The 22,172-nt window shown below is 53.8% G+C and overlaps 1 protein-coding gene across 7 annotated transcripts in view; it reads right to left on the bottom strand.

The window, feature by feature from the left end:
* Positions 1–723: 723 nt before the first annotated feature.
* ST3GAL1 (ST3 beta-galactoside alpha-2,3-sialyltransferase 1) overlaps positions 724–22,172 on the bottom strand; it is an 83,808-nt gene continuing 62,359 nt past the window's right edge. For 6 of the 7 annotated variants that reach the window (XM_029222793.1, XM_029222796.1, XM_029222795.1 and 3 more), the window contains 6 exons: positions 12,836–13,742; positions 6,830–7,026; positions 5,497–5,676; positions 4,154–4,199; positions 2,910–3,029; positions 724–992 (listed from right to left, as the gene is read on the bottom strand). In XM_029222793.1, the coding sequence (XP_029078626.1) occupies positions 819–992; positions 2,910–3,029; positions 4,154–4,199; positions 5,497–5,676; positions 6,830–7,026; positions 12,836–13,147 (1,029 nt within the window). In that variant the 5' untranslated portion in view covers positions 13,148–13,742 and the 3' untranslated portion in view covers positions 724–818. Of the gene's footprint in view, positions 993–2,691; positions 3,030–4,153; positions 4,200–5,496; positions 5,677–6,829; positions 7,027–12,835; positions 13,743–22,172 lie in introns of those variants that run through there. The other variant, XM_029222799.1, reaches the window with a different exon arrangement.

The raw sequence follows: 22,172 nt of genomic DNA, 5'->3' as shown, positions 1-22,172 counted from the left end.
ACGGGCCTCTGGATGGAGCCGCGTATCATCCGAGCTTTGTTCCAACTCAGACGCTGGCTCAGGGAACTAGAAACCTGTCCCCAGCTACAGAGTAAGGGGAGTGCACTGCTGCGGTCCCCTTTCCCAAGTCGGGGCTTTTGCCTCATTTCAGCCAAATGCATGCATCTCTCTCCCCAATACAAAGGCACACAGAAGGCGTCAGATCTGCTCTCAGCCATCATGATAAACACAAAGATTGATTACTCAAGGGAACAGCAGCTTGGGAAGGAGACATCTGGATACTTAGAGTCTCTGAAGACCTGTGGGTGAGGAGCCCTCCTGGACACCATAAATGAACTTTGGGCAGAAAGGGGAGGCGTGGTGGTCCTACCATGTGAGGGAGGCCCCACATGGCTGTCCTGGGGGTCGTCCTCACCCAGGAACTTCGCAGCGAGAATCAGAGCGCTGGCCCCGGACCCCTCAGCAGAGCAGAGTCTCTGTGCATCCTCCCCAGGAGACCATCCTCTTCTTTAGAATGTGGGAATCTTCGGATTGGACCTCTCCCCAGTCTCCCCACCTTCCCCAGCCCGGAACAGCAGCGAGAGGGGTCTCCCCACCCCAGAATGGTTCTGAGACTTGCCCTGCAGCCCTGGCAGGGCTCGGCAACCTTGCTGAGTAGATGCTGCCAAATGTTGGGGAGCAAGAGGCTGCGAGGGCCACCTGGGCACACCCCTGAGGCCGGCCCTCCAAGTTCCCAGAGCGCAATGGCTCCGGCGAGAAGCTGGGGCTGGATGTGGAGAGGTGCGCTCTGGTGCATCTGTCCTTAGCCCTTCACAGCGTCATCTTCCCTTGAAGATCCGGATTTTGTTGATGGATGCCAAGGTGGCCGTCACATTGGACTCAAAGTCCCCATCGTGTACCCCAGTCTTTCGAAAAGCCCCCGCCGACGGGTTGTTCTCCCAATAGTGGTGCCAGTTCCCTTTGCTGTCCGCCCCGAAGCCGTACAAGTCCACCTGCCGGGGCAAAACACAGGTGAGAGCCGGACAGCAGGGCTGCAGGTGGACCCTCTGACAAAGAGAGCCTGCAGGCACCCCCAGCATCTGTAAACACCACTTCCAAGGATTCACAGAAACCCCTCTCCAGGAGCCTGGAACTCCCAGAGGCTTGGGGAAGCAAAGGCAAGTTGAGTAAAAGTCAAGTCCAATGCCAGAGCGCACAGTGGGAGGCTACTGCTTGTGGGTGGCCCTGCGGGTGCCGGGTCCACCTCTGGGGAGGCACAACCTCTTCTCCAAGGCTTGAGGAGCAGGGCTTCGAAGCCCAGCAGTCTGCCCCAGATCCCAGCTCTACCTCTTGCTGATACATCCTGCAAGTCCCAAATCACTTCTCTGAGCCTCACTTTCCTCATATGGAAAATGGGGCCAAGAGCGATGACCACAGTGAGGTGGGCGGTAGCTCTGATCCCTGCCTTCCCTTGAGCGAATACCCATCTGGTCCGGGGGTCCTCACTGTCCGGTGGGCGGGGCACGGGGGTGCTTCTTACGCACGACAAACTTTTACGGAGCACTTATTCTGTGCCAGGTGCTGCATTAAATCCATCAGAGTTCAGGCAGATGCTGGCGCGATCAGGGATGCAGGAGTCAGGTCTCAGCCCCTGGCGCTCCTAAATTATAACAAGCACCAACCGGACCCCCGTGGGGGACAGGGGCTAACACCGGGGCTCCCTCAGCACCGAGGACGGAGGGGCAGGAGGCCGGAGAGAGCAGAGGGCGCTCTTTCGAGCAAGTGACACTTGAACTGGGTCTTGGAAAATGAGCAGAAGGTGACCAGGAAGGGACGGGAGGAGGGGCTTCCAGAGAGAGGGAAAGCTATGTGGGCCGCAGCATGGCAGACAGCTTTCAGGGGCGGGGACCCACCAGGGGCAGGAGGCAGCTCCGTGGCAAGTGCAGCCTTTTCCGAAAATGCCAGCAGGGACACGGGCCCGCCCCAGAGCACGCGCTAAGGGACAGGAGGGGCATTTCTGAGGCAGAAGCCCACGGGCTCTTTGACCAGCCAGCTGGAGGTAGGGGCTTGGTGGGGAGACGAGAGGCAGGTATGGTTTCTGGGGTGAAGGGCAGGCGAAGATGGTGGCAGAACAACTGAGGCAGAGACGGTGGGTGGGCCTTGCTACCCCCTCAACCCCTCCTCCCTGCGATGTCCAATGATGAGCGTGATGGGGCAAGGGCGGGGATGGGCTGTACGTGACAAGAAGGGACAGCGGAGTGTCCTGCCTGAACCCAAGGCCAGAGAAGAAGCAGGGGGCACTGTGGTCCCCATCCTGCTTCACTGTCCACGGGCAGCAAGCACCCCAGATCATTGATGGAAACCCAGGCCCAGGCTGGCGGACGGCGAGCCGAATCCATGATCGGAAACACACGGTTGGCAAAATCACTGATTCTCAACCTCGGTGAACAGTGGAACCCCTGGGTGCCGGGTTTCCAACCTCAGGAATTCTGGTGGAAGTGGGCTGGGCTGTGGCCTGGGGGCCGGAATTTAGCTCCACAGATGATTCTGATGAGCAACTGAGATCGAAACCACAACCCCAGACACCTCCCCCGATTATAATATACTCCTGGGGGCAAGATATGCTTATATTGCCCCCAGATCAGATCTGAGCTTCCACCTGCTGGGCCAGGCTCTGCCTTGGGACCTCACACACCAAGAGAACATGGCTACTCCCCAAAACTTCCCATGCGGGAGACAGTGCAAGCCTCACCGTAGAGACAGGATCGGAGCTTCTAGAAGAGACAGGCTATGCTGGGGCCAGGAGGGGCGATGGAGGTCTGCCTGACTGCAGGCACTCTCGCCGCCCCTCTTGAGAACACAGAATGAGGAGCCCTCGGTCCCCGACCCCCTGGGGGGGGGGCAGGCAGGCATGGGGGAGGGAGTCCTACCTCATCACAGATGTGCAGTGAGAAGATGACCGAGAGGATGCCGGTGGATGGGTACCGCCCGTGGCCCTGCAGCCAGCTGTCGAAGACATACTTGATGAAGGCTGGGTGGTAAATCAGGATCTGCGGGAGGGAGGACACGGTGAGGGGTCTGGAGAAGGATACCAGGCCTGTGTTAGGTGCCACACACGCTATTGTAACCTCGGGGGACTCTGTTGTGACTGGAACTCATAACCCTGCACTCGGGGTGGGGGGGTTACGTCCTAGTGGAGAAGATGGATCGTGACCTAAATCACAGAGACACAGAGGATGCTAGAAAAGAATGATGAGACTATGGAGACAAAGCAGAGAAAGGAGATAAGGCACTGGGGTGAGAAGGCTTGCAGACAAGATGACATCTGAATTACAATCAAATGCGGCCAAGGAGTGGGACATGAGGCTGCAGGAGAAGGTTCCAGGGAAGAGCATGAGCTGGGGGCAGGGACACTCCTGTCACACTGCAGGAAGACACCGAGCCACCCGTTCTGCCTCATATGGGCCTAAATGATCTCCAGTCCCTAAAATGACCCCGCATGCCAGCTCTCCCTCTCCTCATGTTACAGATGAGGAAACCAAGGCTCAGAAAGGCTAAGTGACATGCTCAATGTCACACAGCCACCATCAGGAAGACATCAGCTCCAGCCATACAGTGACTAGCTGTGTGTCTCTGGGCAAGTTACCTGACCTCTCTGAACCTGATCTCTCCATCTACACATGACAGTGTATGCAAACGTCTGGTGTGGCAGACACTTCATTTCCTTCATCCCTCTGCCCTTTGCCCACATCTTAGCCAACCCCATTCCAGGGCCCACTGGGGAAGATGCAGATATGGAGACAGGTGACGAGGTCTGGCTTTGGAGATGCTCATGCTGTAGGGCAGTGGTTCTCGAACAGCACCAGCATCCCTGGGGGGCTTGTAAAAACCAAGCGTTTCTGATTCAGCAGATCTGGGGTGGCCTGAGGATCCGCATTGGTGACAAGTTCCCGGGTGGTGCTGCAGGTCCAGGGTCCAGGCTTAGGGAACCTCTCCAGGGTTCGTCTCTCCACTCTCTAAGCGGGGGGCCACCAGCCCCACCAGCCCGGGGGCCCAGGGGCTCTCCACCACCAGATGCTGGCAGAGTGGGGAGACGGTGATCTCCGCCATCCTCACGCAGAGCCTTGAAAGCGAGGCTGAGCTCAGGGGACAAGGCACCTGAGCCTTGACTCACCTTATCCTTTTTCACCTTGATCTTCGTGGGGACAGGAACGTAGGTGCTGCGGGAGGACAAGGCAGGTGGTTAATGTGGGAGGGGGCTGGCGGCCTGGGCATCAGCTGGTAGGGGCAGCCGGAGACGCAGGTGGGGCAAGCGGGAAAGCACACTCATTCCCCAAGGGACCCCACCTCCTCGCAGTGGCCCATTATGGACACCAGAGGGCGATCGTGGCCCATTCGAGGACCCGCTGCTGCATTATGCCGCCTTCTCCCAGAAAGTTTAAGAAGCGGGATTGCTCCAAGCCGTGCACACAGCACAAGCAGCACGGAGCGGGGCCCACAACACCCATCCCCCGCTGCTGGGACGCTGGCTGATAGGCCCACAATGGCCCCCTTTTCATCTGCAAGATTTCACGTGCCCCCAAGATGACGGTATACGTGCCTGGCCACCTGGCCTCACGTTGCATCTACCTCGGGGACAAGTCACGTTCCAGCCTGTGGGACCAGGAGGAAGGGGCCAGCAGCGGAGCCCTGGCTGGTCCAGCTCCTCCCCTGGCTGCGCCCACTTCCCTCACTGCCCTCCTCCTCCGAGCACAGCCCCCAGGCTTCCCGCACCCAAATCCCTCGGGCTTCCTAACCAGGCCTCAGACAAGGAGGCTTTTGGCCATCTGGGCACTAAGCCACTTCTCTTCAGGCAGGTGCGAGCCTGGCTCTGTGAAGGGGCCAAGCCTCCGGGTCTCCTTGGAGGCTGGAGGTCATGAGAAGGACTAGTGGGAATTCACTGAGACCCGTGCCAAGTGCCCAGAACAAATCAGAAGATGTGAGCATCTCGGTGCTAAAGGCAGCCGGAGCCGATGTGCTCCACGCCCGGTCTCCCCGCCCGCCCCCCAGCCCGGCCGGGGCCATTCTGATGGTTTGAGAAGCGGGGGTGGGCGGAGGCTGTCATCAACGGGGAGCACCCCAGAGATGAGCACGGGGTCAGAACTAACACGTGCTGTGTCCTTTCCAGCGGGGCTCCCTCTCCCGAGGGGTTTCCAGGGTGTCTGGGGAAGCAAACCTGGGAGGTCTATTGGGGGGGGCGGGAAGTCATGAGGAAGAGGAAGGCCGGAGCTCCAGGTGCATGGGGGTGATGGGAGGAGGGGTACCAAGAAGACCCGGAGGGTCTGGAGGCAGCTGGGGGACTGGGGCTCTGCCCTCCAGGAGGAGGCCTGGGGAAGGGAGGTGCTCCGGGGGAGGGACAGCACGAGCATGGCTGTAGGGGGTGGAACAGCATGGCGGGGGGCTCAGAGGCCCTCACACAGCAAGGAGTAGCAGCGGGACAAGCAGTGACCCTCATCCAGGAGCCCCGAGGGGACTTACTGGGAGATGGTGCCTGTGGTGGTAGCGCTGATCACCCACTGCAGGTCGGTGGTCTTGAAGGGGACCAGGACCATGCTGACGTTCTCCGCCAGCTCCCGGAAGCTCTCGGGGTACACGAGGTGGTGGGTGGTCTTGCTGCCCACGTCGGCCTCAAACCCTGCCGTGGGGGCCTTGTTCATCCTGGGAGGGGGAGGGAGAGAGGACAGGCATCACACTGGGGCACCGATTCTGAGGGTCAGCTTCAGCTCTGCGAGGCTGTGCTGGGCCCCTTCCACTGGGCCCCAACTTCCGCATCTGTAAAATGGGGGCAATTGCAGCACAGCTCAGAGGCTTTTGCTACTGTTTTCTCATTTATGATCTCGAGTGAGCCTGACCATCGCCACCATCGATGGCCTACTCTGTCCTGGTCCAGTGACGCACATCATTGACGCTTAGTGATGACAGTGTCCAGCACGTACTTTATGGTCCTATTTTTATGGCCAAAGAAATCTGAGTGCAAAGAATTTATCCCAGGACACAGAGTAACCCAGAGGCAGCCTTGAACTCAGGGCCTGTCTGACCCTGAACCTGACTCTTTCCCCCTCACCATGGACATGCCCACTGGACACCAGGTACACTGAGGCTCCCTGAGGCCAGGTGAGTGGTCTAAAGACAAAGTCAGAGACCACAGAAACAGGGGCTGGTTCTAGAAGGTGCCTGCGCTTCTCATCTGAGTCACTGGTGCCCCTGGGTTGGGTGACTGGTGTGGGGATGACAAGAAACGCGGGAGAGACGTGGGGCATCTCCCTGGAATATCCATTTTACGTGGTGTCAGGGAAACATATTTTACATTAAAAGTATATAGTTATGTTATGGCCTAGATGGCAAAACAGAGACGGCTTTTATTTTATTTATTTTTTTGGCCACGCAGCTTGCGGGATCTTAGTTCCCAGACCAGGGATGGAACCCCGGCCCCTGGCAGTGAGAATGCTGAGTCCTAACCACTGGACCGCCAGGGAACTCCCAGACAGGGATGGATTTTAAAGATTAAACAAGAGTCCTCAAGTTAGCCTTGCCCTCTGGCCAGGCCTCTCAAGGCCAAGCTCCCAGCCCCCTGGGTACCTCTGTGTATGGTTTCCTCTCTCCATCCAGAGAGGCCCTGTTGGTTCATCTGCAATGCAGATGGGGAAACTGAGGCCTAGAGGGGGCAGTGAGGGGCCCGGGGTCCCCAGGTAAGGCTGGGCACACCCGGACTGGGGTCTTGACCTCCTGACGCTGAGCCATGAAGCCCCCTGCAGCTCCAGGGGCCCGGAGGGCAGCGGGGTGGCCTGGGGGGCGAGGGGCTGGCACCCACCTGAGCACGAAGTCGTGACTGTCTATCTGAGGCCCGTACCAGGACTCTCTTAGGTTGCCAGAGTTACCCACGACGGCACAGCGCCGGCAGCCTACCAAACTCTTCTCCAGCAGGGGGTCCACGTTCCCGGGCACCACCTGGAACAGCTCCTTGATGGTGTCGTTCAAGTTACTGGGCTGTTTCTCCCGCTGGAGCCTCTGTGGGCAGAGGACGCAGGACACAGTCAGTCTGGATGTGTTACCTCTGGGCCCCGCTGCCGGGCCCCAAGCCCCCTGTGGTTGGTGATCCAGCCCCTCCCGAGTACCCTTCTCTCCGCTGGGCACCTGGAGATGCAGGCGGCTCAGACAGCCACCTCCCCTGCCAGGAGCCCAAGGGCCACTCAGGGAGATGGGAAGGCAAGAGATCATTCACTCATTCTACAAAGGTTTATTGAGCACCTACTACGTGTGAGGTACAGCTCTGGCCTCGACGCAGTGAGACTGGCTGGTATGAGTAAAGCACATGGGAGAAGGGTCGGGTGACCCTTCACGCTCGCCTCCCCTCCCCTCTGTTCCCCTCACCCTCCGGCCTCTCAGCTCCTGCAGCCCCAGGACCACCGGGCTCCAGCCAGACTCAAGAATCAGCCCTTTGCCGGATGCATCAAGGAGTCCAATGTCTGCTTAACAAATTGTTTTCACACCCACACCCAAGGTCAGCTGCCCTGGGACCTCTCTGACCCACAGGCGGAGACGAACACTGGGTTTATCCTGAGGGTGACCAGCCCCCTGGTTGGCCCAGGGGTTTCCCTAGAAGCAGGACTCTCAGTGCTAAAAGTGGGATGAGTGGGTCTCCCTACTGAGCCCTCTCTCTGTACACCCACGTCCGTCCACTGCTCGGGGGAGCTCGGCCATGCTGCATAGTGGCCACTCGCGGATGCACATTACTCCCCCAGTCAGTGAAACCCGGAGAGATTTCCTAAGAAGCATCGCATCTGCCTGTGTCACCAAGGCGCAGGGCTGTGTCACTTCAAAGGCAGACGAGAAAGGATGCTCTGGGGCCCAGGTCGGTTGAGCACGTGTCCCGAATCCAAAGCAGGATTTGAAGCCAGGCTTTTATAAACCCACCTTGAAGTCTCTCCCACAATATCACCCCTGCCTCAGAGCCCTGGAACCTTGACCTTTGGAAAGCCCAGTCCCTGAGCTTGAGGAGGGGTAGGTGGCTGTGGGGTGAGTCCCACCAGTCACTCACAGCCCCAGGGACAAGAGAGGGGCTAGGAGAGAAAGGTGAGGCTAGCAGCTGCTCTGGCCACTGTCTAGGAGGTCAGTGACGGGGGGATTGCGTAGGGAGATCCCCAGGCATCTGGTCCCCACCTGGCATTGGAGGAATTAGCATCCCCAAGGAGAGGCACACCAGGAGGCCTGGATGGTCCAATAGATAAAACCACCCAGCATCTCCTCCAGCCTAAGACACTCACATGCTGCGGGAGCCGCAGGCAACGACATCAGGACCGCAGACACACTTCTACTTAGAAACATCACTGGTTACAATAAAAGAAAAAGGGGAAATAGCAAGCGTAGGTGAGGACACTGGAACACTCGTGCCTTGCTGGTGGGAATGTAAACTAGCGCGGCCACTGTGGAAAACTGTTTGGTGGTTTCTCGGCAATTCCATTCCTAAGTATTAAAAGGAATGGAAATCAGGGAATCTCCTGGCAGTCCAGCGGTTTGGACTCCGCGCTGAGGGCCCAGGTTTAATCCCTGGTCGGGGAACTAAGGTCCCACAAACCACAAGATGAGGCCAAAACAAAAACAAAAACAAAAAAGAACTGAAACCAGGGTCATGAGCACATACTTGTTCACTCGTGTTCATTGCAGCATTACTCACAATAGCCAAAAGGCGGAAACAACCCAAGTGTCCATCGATGGATGAATGAATAAACAAAACGTGGAACGTGCAGACACTGGAATATCATTCAGTTATAAAAAAAGGGACATTCTGATATATGCTCCCAATGGATGAATCTTGAAAACACTTATGCTAAGTGTTATTTCACTGGCTTATTTGCCGGACACAGAAGGACACATATTGTACGATTCCACTTACAGGAGATACTAGAATCGCCAAATTCTAGCATGTAGAATGATGGCTGCCTGAGGGATGAGAGGGGTGCTGAGGGGGGTGGTTATTAATGGATACAAGGGGCTTTTGTTGGAGGTGACGGAAGTGCCAGGTACGGGTAGTGGTGATGGTAACCCAACATCGTGAATGCATTTAATGCCATGGAATTGCACACTTATAAAACAGTGATAAATATTATGTTATGTATATTTTACGACAATAAGACAAAAATTATAGCCAGATTAAACACCTGCTCCGATAGGATCTCCTGGGGCAGTTCCAGGCTCCTGAATCACCTGGGCTAATGTGTGACATCTGGGCAACAGAGCCATTTCTCACAGGCTCCCAGGTGATGCTGCTACTGATGCAGGGGCCACACCTGAGAACCCCTGGGATCGAGGACCACAGCCAAGCTGCCCGGCAGGGACCTCCACGGGGGCCCCCACCCAGGAAGAGCCCTGACAATGTGAAGATGCGCTCAGAACCAGAGAGTGTCCTCCATCCATGTCATTGCCTCGGGGAGCATGACACTGTATGCTGGGTTAAGGGAGCAACACGGCATTCTTTAATCCAGCGCTCCGCAATATTTACTGAGCACCTACTATGTGACACATGTGCCTGCTTTGCCTCGGGAGCCCTGGGGTTTGAAGGCTCACAGCCGGCGGGGTGCCCACGCTGGAGTGCAGCATCACGTTGTCCCGTCCACCTACTACTGACTTACCCCTCTTTAATGATTCACTTTAAAAAGTAAGTTTATTTTTAAAGGAAATCTCATATCTCTGCCACAAGCGGAAAGCAAGAATTACTTGGCAGAAGTAAAAAAATCTGTCCAAAAAAAAAGGAAAAGTGTCCAGTACAATGAAAACAAAACCACTTTATTTGATTCCAGCTCCATCCTGTTGCTTGCCCAGGCAAGCCGCCCTCCTTTGCTAGAACCAAGATGGGCAGGTGTTAGAGGCACATCATGAAACAAGGAGCGACATTTAATCCTTGCAACTTCAAAGATGGAAAGAGAATTAAAGCCGAATGACATCCTCGCCCTGAGCGTGATGCGATGCTCTTAAAGGCCCTGCCCCTGTATCACCAGGAATCACACTGCCCCACCGGCTCACACTTCAGGAACCTTGGCTCTGTTTCAGACACTCATTGGCAGGAACGGAGATTGAGGCCCAGAGAGGGAAAGATCTAGGCCACGGGGTGAGTACAGAGCTGAGTAGAACTCGGGGACAGCGGGCTGGAATCGAGCTGTGTTTCTGGGGATTAGAGCCCTAAAGCATCCACTCACCAGCTGGGGTAGATGAGGCAGGTCAGTACCGCTATGTCCCCGTCTTCCTTGGGAAGGAACTCTGACTTCTCTGACTTTTGTAAATGACAACGGAAGTCCCAGAGGGCTGCTGACATGCACGCAGGAGAGAAAGGGCAGAAGTTCCAAGACACCCTTCTCCCCTCTCACTCTTCCTGCCTAGTTTCCAAGCAGTGTATTTCTTTGTCTACAATCAGCGCTCAAGCAGTGTCTGCTGCTGGTTGTCAGAGGCTCCCTGAGGAAGCATCAAGTCTTAAGGCAGAGCCTGGAGGCAGAGGCTGAGACAGCCAGCATCACCCCACTGCCGCAGGACATGGGGGACTTCGTGATACCCAAGGCGCCTGAGCTGTCAGCCCCCAGCTCCTGAAGGCTTCTTCCTGATTCCCCCACGCCTGCCCTCCCTCCCATGTGGGTCTGGAGGAGCAGCGGTGGGCAAGAAGACGGGAAAGCAAGGGTGCCTTGGGGCGGGCGGCAGGGTCCCAGGCCTGGCTCTGTATGGATGGCTGAGTGACCTCAGTGAAGTCCTTCCCCTCATCCCGGAGACAAAGTAGAAGAGGGAGCAGACACGAGGGGTCTGCTCCAAACCAGGGCCCCGAATAGGTCTGGGGAACAGCATGTCTAGGGCCAGCCCCTCTGACACCTGGCATCAATCACCTTCTGCGGGCTCCCCGCCAGCCAAGCATCCTTCAGGGCATTTCCCACCAGGCACGTCATACTTTAAAAGCAGGGCTCTGTGTTTGGGGTCCTAAATCTGGATCTGTCAGACATTGTCCTGGCTGTCTGGGGGCCTTTATGCAGAGCTATGGTGCCTGCTGGAACTCCCAGGGTGTTTTGTTTGTTTGTTTTTGTTCTTTTTGCGGTACGGGGGCCTCTCACTGTTGTGGCCTCTCCCGTTGCGGAGCACAGGCTCCGGACGCACAGGCCCAGCGGCCATGGCTCACGGGCCCAGGCGCTCCGCGGCATGTGGGACCCTCCCGGACCGGGGCACGAACCCGCGTCCCCTGCATTGGCAGGCGGACCCCCAACCACTGCGACACCAGGGAAGCCCCCAGGGTGGTTTTTATTTCAATATTCTGTGTCTCCGTCTGGAGGGACGGGAGTGCTTGTCAGATGTGGTGTCCTGATTCTTTACTCAAAACATGTGGTCTGTGTGTTGTCAAGGAACCCAGAAGCTCTAAAGCCCTGCTCCTTTCTGTTGATTTCTATTCATGAGGAACCTTCTCCCTTTCCTTCCTACCCTGCAAAATCCCTTCCAAGAGGCTAAACTCCAGCAAAGAAGGACTGCACATAAGGGCTGGGGTGGGGACGTGGGAGGACAATTTGATGAAACGGTTAAGAGCCACATGGGAAAACATTCAGCCTTCATTAAGTGCTGAAAGAATGCAAATTCATTTTCCCTTGCCCGTTAAAACAGCAAAAATAAATAAAAATGTTAAAACCTAATGTTTGCGGTGCTATAGAGAAACCTGGTGAGGTGACTATTACTACCTCAAGCTGAGAATCTGAGATGAAGAGCTTCCTCAACATCACCCTTGATAAAATATAGAAAGTCAGGAGCAAAACCCAGGGACCCTGGGTGCCTATCACCTATCACCCTGCCTTGTGCTGGTCTGCTTTCCCTTCTCCTCCAACCATCCCTGCAAGCTAAAAAGGCAAGGCTGTTTCTTTCCATCTCAGTATCTTGGCATCTAATAGATGCTCAATAAGTCTTCAATGAATGGATATTTCTCACTCCCCTTCAATCCACTTTGCGCTCAACAACTAGATCAGATCATGGACCTCCCCTAGTTAAAATTCTACAGTGGTTTCCTGTTGCACTTAGAACAAACCCCAGGCTCCTGGCTGTGGGTCCTGCCCACTCCTGGACGCCCGCGCTCATGGCCACGCACAGCTCCAGCTCCTCCAACACACCAAGCGGATGCTGCCCCAGTGCTCTTGCACTCGCTGTCCCCGTGACCCGTGGCACTTTCCCCAGATCCTCCCGCAGCCGGCGCCCTCTCCGCCTTTGGGTCTCAGCTCAATTCCCGGCTGCTCAGAGACCTTCCTGACGAGCCCATTTACAGAGGCCCCTGCCCCAAGTTTCTCCCAAACCCCTTTTATCCTCCTCCGAGCACTTCTATCTGAGTCTATCTTGTTTATTTGTTTCTTATCTGTCTCTCTCTGCCAGAATATAATTCCATGAGAATAACGATCTGGTTTTTTTTTTTTTTTGGCTTCTCCATACCCAGAGTGGGTTAAGTAGTGGCCTCTAAACAGATATGCCCAAGTCCTAATCCCTGGAACCTGCACCTTGAGCTCAGGCTTCTTCTGCCTCCGGAATCGCGAGAGAATGCGTTTCTGTTGCCGTAAGCCACCAAGCGTGCGATCACCTGTTACGGCAGACACAGGGAACTGCTACAGAGCCCTCTGCTCTGATTTATAATGTATACAGGAGATCCTCAATAACAGAGGCTGAACGCATGAACCAACGAACGTACGGATGACCAGTATTCTGAATCCCGCCAAGAGCCTGGCAGGGCCCCTGGTGCACACTTGGGTCTGAGCGTCTGGCAGGCAGGGGCCGCCCACATCTCACCCCCAGACCCACACTCAGCCCCGGCTCTCACCAGCCACCAGCTGTAGGTGTCTTCCTCCAGGAGCGCGTTCTTGGCCGTCAGCAGCGGCTGCAGGGACCGGTTGAATCTCTCGTCGAACCAGGAGGACACCTTGCGCTGTCCGATGCAGCGGGCGCAGGTGCAGGGCCTGTGGGGGTAATTCACGAGCCTCCTGAAGTTGTCCGAGAGCTCGAGGACCATCTGCCTGGGGAACCACGCGGTGGCCACCATGGTGTGGGAGTAGTTCAGGAAGAAGGAGGTGAGGAAGATGAAGAGGGTGAGTAAAGTGAGCACTTTGAGAATTCTTTTCCTCGCGGTCGCCATTTCTGCTCTCCTGACGCGGGGCCTCCCAGGGATGGGCTGCAGGAAATCGCGCCTAATTGAGGAGGAACTTCCACGAAAGATCCCAGAGACAGAGGATCGACTGCAAGGCAAGGCGGGGAGCCTCAGGGAGCCTCAAAGCCTCCTATGGCCACTGCTGCTGGGCAACGGCCACCCGGCTGTGCCCGACATCACCCGCGACACTCAAAGGCTAAGCGGACCACTTGTGGCGGGGTGCCTCTGCTGGCGTATAATTTGTCTTTCAGGAAATAAAGCGGCCTGCTTCCTCAGCAATCCTTAAACAGCCGATAATGTCTCCTGATGAAGCTTTAATCGAAACTCGATAACAGTGATTTCCTTTCCCATCCAAGGGGGTTGAGGGGTAATTAATCCTTGTGACAGGCCAGGGTCCCTCAGAGGTGAGGGCCTCGAAGGAAGGGTCGCGGTACAGGACAGGGTCAAGCTGTCTTTGTTACCGCCCTCCAGAGAAGACGGTGTGTGACAATCCTTAATTAGAACTTGGTCTTGCCCATGCTGTCACCAGAGATGTGGCGGTGAAGCAGCCGACTTGACAAAGGCACTGAGGGTTGTCTGTCATCTGCACAGAAAAGGAGGAAGAAAACAGGATGAACTTCTATTACTGTTTTATAAAAACCATTTCTCTCTCCACTTCCTCCCATCGTCTTCCGTTTTGTTGTCAAGCCAATGTGGCAAGTGGCTACAGACAATATTTTACCCTTTTGAGCCTCAGTGTGTGCATGTGTACAGTGGGATGTTAACGCCTATCCTTCAAGGTTGCTAAGAGACACGGAAGGTGGCCCACCCATCTTTCCTGCAACCAGAAGCTAGTACCTTTAAGAATCAGACCTAAGTTTGTGAAATGAGTTAATAATGCACGTACAGTGCCAGGTACACAGAGATTGCCAAGTACATGCTACTTTCTCTCTCCTTCACTCTCTCTCTCTCAGATTCTAAAGTTCAACCACAGCCAAAATGGTATGCTTAGGGGGTGGCCCAGGCTTCCACCTGGCCCAGGTTCAAGTACTGGTTTACCAGTTGTATGGCTTTGGGAAAGTTATTCAGCCTTCCTGACCCTCAATTTTCCCTTCTGTAAAATGGGATAGTAATAGCTCCACTTATATAAGACAAAATGCTATATGCTGGGACTTCCCTGGCGGCGCAGTGGATGAGAATCTGCCTGCCAATGCAGGGGACACAGGTTCAAGCCCTGGTCCAGGAAGATCCCACGTGCCGCGGAGCAACTAAGCCTGTGTGCCACAACTACTGAGCCTGTGCTCTAGAGCCCACGTGCCACAACTACTGAGCCCACGTGCTACAACTACTGAAGCTCACACGCCTAGAGCCCGTGCTCCACAGCAAGAGAAGCCACCGCAATGAGAAGCACGTGCACCACAACGAAGAGTAGCCCCCACTCGCCGCAACTAGAGAAAGCCCGCGTGCAGCAACAAAGACCCAATGCGGCCAACAATAAATAAATTAATTAATTTTAAAAAATGCTATATGCTGAGTTTCTGGTGTTCATTAAGTAACTGCTAAACTTTCATTTTCCATTTTCAATGTACGAATGAATGTTCTCGGATGAGCCACTAACAGCCAAACAGGATGGTACAGTCATACATATCTATTTCCTCAGATGATTGACAAAGTATACCATCAGCTAGATAGGGGTTTCCCAGGTTGTCCTAAGAAGAAACGGAGATTCAAAGAGATTAAATGACTTTCCCAAGGTCATGGGGAAAGTAAGAAGCAGGATCTGAATCCAGACCCACACCCCTCTGACTCCATGCACCTGGAGGGGCCAGGGTACCAGAAACACGAGCAGGAGGTCTGCCCTGGACGGGACACCCTGTCTGTTAACTGGGCTCCAGATGACCATAGTTGGAGGGATACAGAGAAAGCTGGGAGTTATTTAATCAAAGAAAGCAAACCAGGACTCCTCAAACGCTTGTAACACAAGTCCCCACACCTCACTGACTTTCCGGGCTTCTGCAGAGTGCAGCTGTGGTCACACCTCTGCACTTGAACATGATTCCCTTTGGTACTTGCCTGGAACGTGCCCCTATCTCTATCTGTCTGATCAATTCCTTCCCCATCCTCAACGTGTAGACTATCAACAAGCAGGATATATTTTTTCCAGGAAAGCAACAGTGGAAGGGAGATTGATTTACCTTTTTGGTAGAAAGAGGGGCAGCTCAAAAATCAGATTAAATCCACAGTGCCTTCCTGGAGGCAGCCAGGGCTCAAGATGTGTTGCCTCCACTGCTTCCTCAACACCTCAGCCCGGGTGGCAACGTCTCTCCATTTGCCTACTGCTCCACTTTCTACTTGTCGTGACAATGTGACTTGTATGTAGAACCTAATGGTGTCCAGAGCTGTCCCTTCCAGCTGTCCCCTGCTTCTCCATCAAGCTTCTGTCATCTGAGTTAGATTAACCTGCTTATCCTCAAGGGCGGGCTCTGATTTAACTTGGCAGGCAGAGGGTTCCCACCCCTCCTACCGCAGTCATTGGTCCAGGGATGGATATGTAGCCTAATTCATCTGGAGTGAAACTCCTGACTTCTTGCAGTGGGGGGCAAAGAAACATTCTTTTGCTCTGGCCAGTTTGCTGTTTGGATGCGAGGTCAGGGTCGTACTGGACATTTTGCTAGCTCACCGGAAGAGGCGAACAGTGTTGAATCCCCAGTCGATCCAGCCCTGCAGCCCACCCTATGCCTTGACTTTTCAGGGGCCTGAGAGAATAAATCCCCTAACTTGAAGCAACATGACGGACCCACAGGTCACAGTTGCTCCTGCCTCTGGGCACCTACCCAGACTGTCCCCACCGTCCGGAAAATCCACCCCACCCCACCTGGCTCTGATTCATTCTTCAGGGCTCAGCTGGCACTGATCCTGGAGGGAGGCCTGCCCACTGCCGGCCTGAATAGGGGCCTCTCCTGGCCTCCACAGCATCCTGGCTCCACTCTGCCTGTGCTGTGTACTTAATCTGTCTCCTCCCTGAGCTGGGAGCTCCAGGAGGATAGAAACTCAGTCCCACTCATTGTCGTGGCCCGGAAACCGGGAACACACACGGCATGAAGGAATGCAGAGGTGAATGAAGGGAAAGAGCCACCAACTCAGAGTGGAGACCTGAGCAAGAAAGCACAGACTAAGAGTCGGAAGATTCTGATTCTCATCAGGTTGCACGACCCATTTGCTGTGTGACTGTGAACAAGTTACCTAACCTCTCTGAACCATCCCTTCAACAGGAACATGGGGCTGACAACACAGATTCTGCCCACTTCTCGAGGCTATTAACCAAGCAAGATCTGTCCATTCACGCGATTCGCTCGCTGCATCTCTGCTGGGGCCCTGAGCTGTGCCAGGCTCTGGGCTGGGTGGTGGGGGACCCATCATGAAAGATTCTAAGGTGGGAGCTTCCCAGGCATCTGCGAGGCTCCAGTGCCTTTGGGAGAAAGGAGGCTGGTGTCCTTGGATCGGAGAGGAGCATGTATGTGGCATGTATGTGGGTGGGTTCGAGGGTGTGCGGGACTCAGAAGCCATGATTTCTCTGAGGGACATGGAGACCCACTGGAGGGTCTAAGCAGAGGACTCACATGGTCTCATTACATCTGTCTTTGTCATGAGCAGGGCCCATGATGCTCTTATTGACTCTGTATCCTGATGCCAAGGGCAGAGACAAGTTCACTGAAATAGATGATTACTGAACCATGTTGATCGAATAAAATTCTGAATGAGAGGTTAGGTTCCCTACAACGTCCCAGCTCCACGAGGGATATTAATGTTCTACACTAGCGCTGGCGGAGGCCGGGGGAAGGTGTGGTGAGAGTTGGGACAGAGGGCAAGGCTGAGCTGCCGAGCTACAGATTGTGACATCCTCCTCCCATCCAGCTGGGACGTCTTGGTAGCTGCATCTCTGAGGCCAGGGTGCTTGTTCTGAACCCACCTACCAGCAGACACTTCCAGGCTGGTATCAATTAGCACTTTTGACAGCCCTGGAAAAAAACTGCAGTGGAAAAGCAAGAACAGCCCTCCACCTTCCCCTTCCCCCCAGCCCCAGGGAAGAAAGGAGGAATGCGTGACTTTCTACACTCTGTGATGTGAGGCAGCCTGCTACACACGGGGAGCGCCAGCCCTGGCACCCAGAGATGGAACTGAGGCCAATACACCATGGGCCACAGATCTCCGCATGCCAAGAGTGCGGCCAGGGACGGAGGCTGGCCAAGCCTCCCAAAACAAAGAGGACGAGGAGAGGGAGGGGGGAGGAGGACACAGCTCCCTGTCCTGTCTGCAGAGAGGCAGTCATCTCACGGCCACACACGGGAGTTCTGGGAGAGGCACAGCGGACGTGGATGTGACGGGCTAACGGGGTCACTGCAAAAAGCTGACGCAAGTTGGTGCCCTTTCAAGAACTCAGAAAGTAAGGATTCCCCGAAGGAGGGTCCCTAGTGAAGATATACCCCCCCTACCCCGTCCATAAAGAGAGGTCAGCAATTACCAGCCACTGAGAGAAGAGTTGTTTCCAATGCTTGGAAAACCAAATGAACGGACAGTATTGGTTTGTGAATGTTTATTTAATGCCGGCTGAACTGCACAGTAGTTCTAACAAGGCTGGGATGCCCTCCTAGCTCTCTGCATAGCCTCCTGCCGTATGACTGTTGGTGAAATGACCGAGTGAACGGTAATATCAGCACTTCTAATATAGAGCTGCCATGACCGTCCTCCACGGGGTCCTCACGTCATCTGGGTGAAGTGAGCCATCATGCTTATTTCCCTGAGAGGAGAAACTGAGGTTCAGAGAAGGCAAGAGACTTGTCCAAGGTCACACAGCGAGATGGTGGCAAAGCCAGCACTTTGCTCCAGGCTCCTGCCTCCTCCTGGGCTGTCCTCTGTAGACGCAGCTAATTGTTCTACTTCATCAGGACTTGCTCTCATTTTCATTTCCTTTCTTGTCATTTCTTTGGGTTTGTAACCTGTCATCTTTTCAGCTTCCTGAGATGGATACTACCTTGTCCACTCTCTTCTGCTGTGTCTAATCTGTTTAAATTATATACTATATTCATTTCATTTGTATTTTTCAGTTCTAGAATTTCCATCTGAGTAATTTTTAAAAATAAGTTCTAGTTTTCAGGTGAAAATCTGCACCTTGTCATCTATCTTCCTCCAATGATCCATCACAGTTATTCAGTTATTTAAAGACCGTCTCACCCTCATGACATTTGGAGGAGATGTGGGTCTATTTCTGTTGCCGATTTTCTCTCCTTATCTCTCTTTGGTCATTTGGCTGTCTCCTGGAATGCCTGGCAACGGTGGATACCACATGTGCTGGAAGTGTAGCAGTTGAGAATAAGGCTGTCCTTATTCAGGGAGGAATCTGTTTGCTCCTGGAGCTAGGTAGAGCACGGGCACATTACCTTGTTCCAATTGGTGACCAGGATGATTGGGGCTGCACTTTGTCTTCATGATGACTAGTTATTTCTGGCTTGCCCTTACTTACAGGGCATAGCCCTTCTTAAAGGAAAGCTAGGAGGCCTACCAAGAGACCTCTTCCTTGCACGTTCTCACTTCCAATTCCTGTCTCCCCTACACTGTGAGATTGTCAAAGGCTCAGTCTAGCTTCTCAACCTCTCAGCTTCCAGCTTGTTTCCTTAGGCTCTGGTCCCACGCCACTGAAATTCCGGCAAATGCCTTGAAAGGAAAAAGAGGTGCGGAATAATGACTCTGCCTGTGGTTTCTGTTGCCCTAGGTTCTTGGCCCCTTGATTTTACCTGACTTGGTAGTCCCGCACTACACTTTTATTTCATTTCTTTACTGTTATTTTTTATGTCCAGCCTCGTGAGACTGCTCAACACTGAGCTGCTTCTCTCCGTCTGTCCTCTGGAGCCTCCCACGAGCCAGTGCATCCCTTGGGCAGGGAGGTGGCAGGAAGCATCAGGCTCACCCCCGCCCATTTCTCTCCTTCCAGGGGTCTTCGTCCCTCAAGTCCTGGCTGCCTGGTTGTTCTCTAAAACCTTCGAAGAGCTGAATTTCTATCTTACCCAGCTCTTACAGTCCTTGGTGGGATAAGTGGTCTGACACAAGCTTCAGCCACAGCCAGGCGTGGAAGGCATGGAATCTTTGCTCTGCCACTCTGTGTGCTTGGCGTGGCGTCCTGCACATGATGAGGGCTTGGCGAATCCGGAGAAGGGGGAGGGGCAGAGAGTCCCCAGAGGTGCCAGGGCAAAGCTCCTTGCACCGGCTGAGTGAGCGGACCGTGGGAGGGAAGGAAACAAACCAACAAGCAGAGGGCTGCAGCTGCAGTCTCTCATCTGCCACCACTTCCCTGTCCCCGAAGAGGCCCAGCCCCATCTGCTTTCACTCTGCTTCCTCACACAGCAGCTTTGGGACACACAGCGAGGTGACTGGCTGGCTCAACCATCCTGAGAACGTGAGGAGCAGTGGTGGGGAATTAGCATCTGTGAACCTGCTGATCACGGAAAACTGGATCCCACCAAGTCCCGGCCTTTGGGGTCCTGGCTGGCTTTACGTGAAGGCACAGGGTGGCATGAAATCAGAACTGACTGGTGAAGGGCCCCCAAACCTTCCATCAGAGAAGAACAACTCTGGGGGAGTGGCCAAGATGGTGGAGTAGGAAGCCCTTAAGTCCACCTCCTCCCATGGGCCAAATAAAATTACAAATATTTACAGAATAACTATTGATGAGAAAGACCAGAATCTAGCAGAAAAGATCTTCTACAACTAAAGACATAAAGAAGGAACCACAATGAGATGGATAGGTGGAGCAGACTTACGTTATATTCAGGACCTCAGGTAGGCAACCCACAAACGGGAGGGTTATTACAGCGGCAGAGATCCTCCCCAAGGAGTGAGGGGTCTGAGACCACACTGGCCTCCCCAGCCTGGGCGTCCTGAACCAGGAAGACGAGCCCTAAAAATGCCTGGCTTCGAAGGCCAGCAGGACTTGCTTTGGGGAGAGCCAGAGGACTGTAGAAAATAGAGCCTCCGCTCTCGAAGGGCACATACAAAACCTCATACTCTCCGGGACACAGGGCGGAAGCAGTAACTTGAAAGGAGCCTGGGTCAGACCCTAATGCTGATCTTGGAGAGGCTCCCAGAGAGGCAGGAGGCAACTGGAGCTCACCCTGGGGACACAGACACTAGAGACAGCCTTTTTGGGAAGCTCGTTCTACCACGAGGATGCTGGTGCTGGCAGCACCATTTTGGAATCCTCTCTATAGCTTATTAGCACCAGGACCCAGCCCTGCTCAACAGTCTTTGGGCACCACTACTGGGATGCCTCCGGCCAAACAACTAACGGGGCAAGGTCACAGCCCCACCCACCAGCAGGCCAACACACTAACTCTGAGACCCCCAGGGCCCTGCAGCCAGAGACCCTGGAACTCAGCTCAGCACATCAGCAGACTGACACTAGCCCCAGGGGGCCTTGGGCCCCAGCCCAGCCCACCAGCAGGCCAACACCAGACCCAGGAACCTTCCTCCCACCCACTACCGAGCCCCAGCCCTACTCACCAGTAGGCAGGCCAACACCAGCTCCAAGACACTTTAGACACCTCAGCTAGCTGCCCTGGGATCCAGCCCCACTTACCAGCTGGCTGACACCAGCTTTGGGACACCCTGGACCCTGCAGCTAGCCATGTCAGGATCTGACCCTGGCCACAGCAGGATAACACGAGATGCAGGAACCTCGGACCTGCAACCACTCACCCTGGAACCCAGCTCCATCTACCAGTGGGCCAGCACTAGCCCTGGGGTCCCCTAGGGACCCATGGCTAGGGGCCTCATTACCCAACCACTCCCACCAGTGGCTGGCACACTCCATACAGTGCAGGGCCTGGCAATCCCCCAGACTGGGGGCCAGCCACACCTACCAGGCCACCCACAGTAGTCAGCCTGCCACAACAGAGAGACCCACACAGCCCACATAGGGGGCACTCCTAGAACATACAGCTCTGGTGATGAGAGGGGAGTGTGCTGCTAGGACCCATAGGATGTCTCCTACATATGGCCACTTTTCCAAGGTCAGGAAAAACAACCAACCTACCAAATAGATAGAAATAAAATTAGCACATTAGGCAAAATGAGGCAGCAGGGGAATATATTCCAAACAAAGGAGCAAGACAAAACCCCAGAAGAAGAACTAAGTGAAGCAGAGATAAACAATCTACCTGATAAAAAGTTCTGGGTAATGATCATAAAGATGGTCAAAGAACTTGAGAGAAGATTGGATGTACAAAGTGAGCCTTTAGAAGTTTTTTAGCAAAGAGATAGAAAATATAAAGAAGAACCAAACAGAGATGAAGATACAATAACTGATTTAAAAAAAAAAACACTAGAAGGAATCAACTGCAGATTAGATTATACAGAGGAAAGGATCAGCGCGCTGGAAGACGGAGTTGTGGAAATCCCTGAAGCTGAACAGGAATAATAACAAATATATATGCTGCCTACAAGAGACTCACTTCAGATCTAAAGGCACACACACTGAAAGTGAGGGGATGAAAGAAGGTACTCCACGCAAGTGGAAATGAAAAGAAAGCCAGGTTTGCAATACTTATATCAGACAAACTAATCTTTAAAATAAAGAATGTAACAAGAGACAAAGAAGGACATTACATAATGATCAATGAATCAATCCAAGAAGAAAATATATCAATTGTAAATATATATGCACCCACATAGGCACACCTAAATACACAAAACAAATCTTAACAAAAATAAAGGAAGAAATTGTAATAGTAATAGAAATCTAATCAATAAAATCAGAAATGAAAAAGGAGAAGTTACAACCAACACAACAAAAATACAAAGGATCGTAAGAGATTACTATGAATAATTATACACCAAAAAACAGACAACCTAGAAGAAATGGATAAATTCTTAGAAATGTTCCATCTCCCAAGACTAAATCAGGAATAAATATAAAATATGAAGAGACCAATGACCAGTAATGAAATTGAATCAGTAAGAAAACAAACAAACAAACAAAAAC

This window comes from Monodon monoceros, unplaced genomic scaffold (assembly GCF_005190385.1).
Source record: "Monodon monoceros isolate NGI ecotype Baffin Bay Population unplaced genomic scaffold, NGI_Narwhal_1 Super_Scaffold_14, whole genome shotgun sequence".
In the NCBI taxonomy this organism is placed as follows: Eukaryota; Metazoa; Chordata; class Mammalia; order Artiodactyla; family Monodontidae; genus Monodon; species Monodon monoceros.
This window is presented reverse-complemented; position numbering and strand designations above follow the sequence as displayed.